The 5,137-nt window shown below is 37.8% G+C and overlaps 1 protein-coding gene across 6 annotated transcripts in view; it reads left to right on the forward strand.

Annotated features, from left to right (window-relative positions):
- The window catches only part of LOC107672018 (SLIT-ROBO Rho GTPase-activating protein 3-like), a 38,332-nt gene that overhangs the window by 19,313 nt on the left and 13,882 nt on the right, over window positions 1–5,137 (forward strand). For 5 of the 6 annotated variants that reach the window (XM_016465070.1, XM_016465071.1, XM_016465069.1 and 2 more), the window contains exons 6-13: window positions 260–433; window positions 568–696; window positions 1,302–1,523; window positions 2,494–2,595; window positions 2,749–2,934; window positions 3,355–3,439; window positions 3,698–3,725; window positions 4,100–4,196. In XM_016465070.1, coding sequence (XP_016320556.1) covers window positions 260–433; window positions 568–696; window positions 1,302–1,523; window positions 2,494–2,595; window positions 2,749–2,934; window positions 3,355–3,439; window positions 3,698–3,725; window positions 4,100–4,196 — 1,023 coding nt within the window. The remainder of the gene's footprint in view (window positions 1–259; window positions 434–567; window positions 697–1,301; window positions 1,524–2,493; window positions 2,596–2,748; window positions 2,935–3,354; window positions 3,440–3,697; window positions 3,726–4,099; window positions 4,197–5,137) is intronic. The other variant, XM_016465073.1, reaches the window with a different exon arrangement.

Consider the following 5,137-nt stretch of genomic DNA (forward strand, 5'->3'; position numbering starts at 1 on the left):
ATTATTATTATTATTATTATTATTTTTATTTTTATTTATTTTTTTTATCCTGTTTTATTGACAAATCTAACAATAAGCCAAACATTATCTGTCTCATTATGTTACAATAAATCAAAAAAATTATTTGCCCATGGAGTAAAGTTTATCGTGTTTGAAGGATGTTTAGATAATATTGTAAAATGATTAATGAATATGAATTAAGAAAATTATAATTTTTTTTTTTGCTGTGCATGTTGTAAAAGTGTTTAATTTCTTACAGGCTTTGAAAACTTACCATCAGTACCACATTGACTGTATGGCTGCTGAAGGTAAGCTCAAAGAGGCTACACGACTGGAGGAGAAACAGACGGGCAAGTCAGCTGATCTGGGGCTCAGCCAATCAGGAGGGCAGAGGCGCAGTTCTGTGAAAAAAATGGAGAGACTGATGGAGAAGGTAAAATCAGTGGTTTGTAAGAATGAAAGACGGTGACATCCGGAGCTTTGCTCTGTGAAGATGGTACAGGAAGAGCATTATCTCACTTTATCTCTAACCCCCCAGTTTCCACTGTATGTGTGCTTTCTTTACAGAGACAAGGCAAAGTACAGGAAACTCAGCTGAAATGCACTAAAGCTCGTAACGACTACTTGCTCAACTTGGCAGCAGCTAATGCCTCCATGAATAAGTACTATCTGCAGGACATTTGCACTCTGATTGATGTGAGTCTAAAACACTGCTGTCCTATTACCATCTGTCTAGACACTCTTTAGGATGTCATTAGGTTTTAGTTCCCTTTTCATTTTGAATTGACCCCTGACCAAAACAGCACAGAGCATTTTATCTAATGTATTTACTGTATATAGAATGTGTCCATTGAGAGAGATCTAGAGTACCACTGTCTACAGTACCAGTGAACACACTTGACTGATTTATGTTTCTCATGGTCTTAAACGGCTTTTGATGCAGGAAAAGAGCTGGCACATGTCTAGCATACATACAAACTCTCTTAGTATTGTTTAAAAGAATCCCAGGATGCACCTCATGAAGTCACTAGATCATTTCCATACTTGTGTCAATTCATAGTTTCAGTGACTTCACTATTGTTCTACTTCTTGACTGGTACTTAACATCTTTTGTGGTATTGATGTCTTCAGCTCTCAAAAGTGTCTGATGGTTTGTTATTCCCTCTGCCTGAGGCACATTGTAGAACATCACAGCAGGTTTAGTCAGTGAGCGTGAATCAGAACAGTCATGTTTGCTCAAACAATGACTGTATTTTTCTCTTTTTGTCTTTGTCTTGCCATCTGGCCGATGTTGAATGCAGTGCACAGATCTGGGGTACCACCTGTCTGTGTCTCGGGTTATACGCGGTTACCTCTCCAACAGAAACCGAACCGTCCAGAATATGAAAAATGGCCTTCAGCAGCTAGACACAGCGGTGACTGGACTCAACCAGGGCCAGGATAGAGATGCTCTGCTCCAGGCCCACAACACAGCATTCTGTCTGCCCTTCCGCTTTCAGTACCAGCCCCACGAAGGAGACCAGGTAACGCCATTTAGGTGGGCTTTCAGTGGCTCTTGAATGAATGAAATCCTTGAAATATTTTGATGTAATAAACATAATATAATATATTAACATCCAAAACTTTTGTAATGTTTTAATACAATGCAAGTTATATTTTATATACACTACCATTCAAAAGTTTGGGGTCAGTATGATTTAAAAAAAATTTTTTTATACTTTTTAATACGGCAGGGACATAATTAATGACAGTAGACAGTAGAAAATACTTTTTATACAAACAAATTGTATTTCAAATGAATGCTGTTCTTTCCAATTTTTTTTCAGTAAAAATCCTGAAAAAATGTATCACAAAAATATTAAGCAGCACAACTGTTTCAAACATTGATAATAATAAGAAATATTTCTTGAGTAGCAAATCATAGAATGATTTCTGAAGGATCATGTTACACTGAAGACTGGAGTAGTGATGCTGATCAGCTTTGCCATCACAGGAATAAACTACACTTTAAAATCTATTAAAATAGTGAACATTTATTGTAAATTGTAATAATATGTCACAATATTTCAGTTTTTACTGTATTTGTGGTCAAACAAATGCAGCCTTGGTGAGGATAAGATATCTATTTCAAAAACATTTAAAAACTCTGAAAATTCTAAACTTTTGAATGGTGGTGTCTTATAACTTAATATATTCTAAAATAAATACTATTGCATCTATTGTTTATATACAATATCAATTCTATTAATGTATGTAAGCACAACTTTACGGCACAAGTAAGTAATTTTTTGTTTATTTTTTCACTGGTCTAGGACTTCATCCTGACCACCAATTGTTGTCATCTATGATAATGTTTTGCCAACTTAAAGGGTTTGATATTAAGGTGTTGCCATTTAAAAAGAGTAGTATTCAGCTGATCATGTGATCTTAACACAGTGGCCATCATGAGGGGCCATCATTATGTATAATAAAAACATCTGGTGTATGTGACAGGTGTGTGAGGTGAGCGCAGATGGTCAGGTGAGGTATGAGCTCGAGACCAGATTCCAGCAGCTTCAGTCCAGACTGGCATCTGTTACCTTGGAAACTGAGGAGGTAAAATCTGTGCCACGCTCTTTATTTTTGTGCACTCCTTCAGAGATGCTCATAGCAGTACTGTGCATCTCTCTGACACTCGGTTTTTCAAGTGGATTTGTGAACAGCCCCTTTTTGATACTCCTATATCTCCAACCTGTGAAATTCCTTCAGATCAGTAAGACACTTAAGACAACACTTTCAAACCTTCTGGAGAGCGTCTGTGATGATGACTGCAACCCCACCCCTGATGCCTCCGCCACCCCATCAGTGGAGAGCACAGGTGAAGGCACAGGAACCAAACCCAGCCTCGCCAAACGCAGAGCCAACCAACAGGACACAGAGACTTTCTACTTCGCAGTAAGATCTCCTCCTCTTCCTCTGGATTGATGTGCTTTATGACCAAAAATATGTGGACACCCCTACTATTCATTAAAGATGTGACCGTAAGAACAGTAACGATTTCTATCTCAAATAAATTATGTTCTTTTGAACTTTCTATTCATCAAATGTATCATGGTTTCCACAGAAATATTAAGCAGCATAACTGTTTTCAACATTAATAATGAAGAAATGTTTCTTAAGCATCAAATCGGCGAGCATAGAAGACTTCTTTCAAAAACATTTAAAAGATCTTACCAACCGCAAACTTTTGAACACTACTTATACTTTTGGCCATATAATGTTCATGCAGATCTTACAGCAGAAAAGTAAATACCTTGATGGCTAACAATAACATAGTCATTCATGTTACATGTGTTCAATGCATTTTTGTTTCAGAAAGTGAAGGAGCATTTAAGTGGCAGCTCTCTGATCTCGAAACTCCAAGCCAAGCATGACCTAGTTAAAGAGGCCATACAGAAAGGTAACTAACCACAACTAACCAACTCTTCAACTAAGAATAAAAAGAAAGAAGGTAAATAAGAAATGGAAAAAAAGTTTGTCGCTGTGCCCTAATAAAATATAGGTACGATGGCGTAAGATGCCTTATCACAATAAAAGTTGCAACAGTTTTAATGGTGCAACAGTGACTTTAGTAACTATAGTACTTTGGTCGAAACTATGTGATGGAGTAACTGTCAACTTAACTGTTATCCTTATTTTCCCTCTGTCTCTTTTGCAGCTGAGGCCATTGATAGCGATCCCTCCAGGTACGTCTCCCATCCCATCTGTCTCTCTGTGACTGTGTGCTGTTCACACAGTCACGTGCTAAAAACATTGGCCGAATCCAGCAAACATCTGCTCTTGTTTGCTGGCCGACGGTCTTTGCGTGTTCAGCAGAAATTAAGACGGCTCCATTGAGAAATTTAACGATCAGTTTAAACGACTCGAATGATCGAACGAATCAATTTCATAATGAGGCTAAAACATCTCATTGTGTATTGACCCAAAACTGTGTGCATGCTCTAGAGTACGTTTCTGTTGTGTTGTATGTTCTGTGTGAATTACTGTTATGTTAGCATGTTTGCATGAGTACACTGATGCTATAGTGTCACAGTGGAGTGCCGGTGTATATATTTCCCAGAATGCAGCCTGGTAGGGCAGTGCGTGTGCGGAAAGCCAGGCCCTTCTCCCAGTACAACCACAAACTCTTCTCTGGAGATATGCTCTCCTTCATTCAGGTATAGCCCTGCGGCTGACAGCCCTCTGATCTGTTACAGACAGATTTCTGTAATGTTCTTGCTGTGTTCCTCTAACTTCATTCCCTCCATGGCTTCCTTAACACATTGTGCTTCTGGTCATGCGTGTTGCATTTGTACACTTCTGGTATGGCATTAAGCATGGCTGCCCCTTTGTCTGATTATGGCTTGTTACACAATAACGTATCTGGTTTATTAATGTAGCCTCTTAATGATTATTTGTGAATCAAGACCTTTTGGTTTGACCGGTCGGGTTGCAAATCTACAAGGTGAATGTTAGATATTAATAACATATTTGGAGATAATGTGATCACTTCATGCTCCCCTAGTAAGATTAGAGGCATTGGCATGGTTTGCATGATTGTGTTACCGAATCTTATTTGAAATGACATGCTATGTTATTTCCATAAAGTGACATGGCTGCTTATTAAATCGGGTGAGACAGACGCGCTCACAGTTTCCTCTCCAGGCATCTGTGCAGCCTAATAATCCATGTGCTAGCCAACAAAATGTGTGTTCACCTGTGTGTGTGAGTGGAGGCATGCATATTTTTGTGCATGTTTGTGCTCATAAGATCCACTGCAGTCATTGTTTGAATGCTTATCCAAGCCTCTTCCTCAGTGAAATGCTTTGTGATGCTCGTATTTATTGCTTTTCTTGCTTTTCATAGAAACTACAGTCAAAAGAGCCCAACAGTGACTGTCCAGTTTTTCAATAGATCTGGAATTTTCATTGGTTCTGTAATTTTTCCCTTCTTGTTTTCTCCACTGGGATTTAAAAAAAAAATTTAATGGAACTACAATCCCATAAAGCATTGTGAATGACCTAATCAAATAAAAAAACAAACAAAGGTATTAAACTACAATATGAAACTATATATATATATATATATATATATATATATATATATATATATATATATA

Source organism: Sinocyclocheilus anshuiensis, unplaced genomic scaffold (assembly GCF_001515605.1).
Source record: "Sinocyclocheilus anshuiensis isolate Anshui unplaced genomic scaffold, SAMN03320099.WGS_v1.1 scaffold1053, whole genome shotgun sequence".
Taxonomy (NCBI): Eukaryota; Metazoa; Chordata; class Actinopteri; order Cypriniformes; family Cyprinidae; genus Sinocyclocheilus; species Sinocyclocheilus anshuiensis.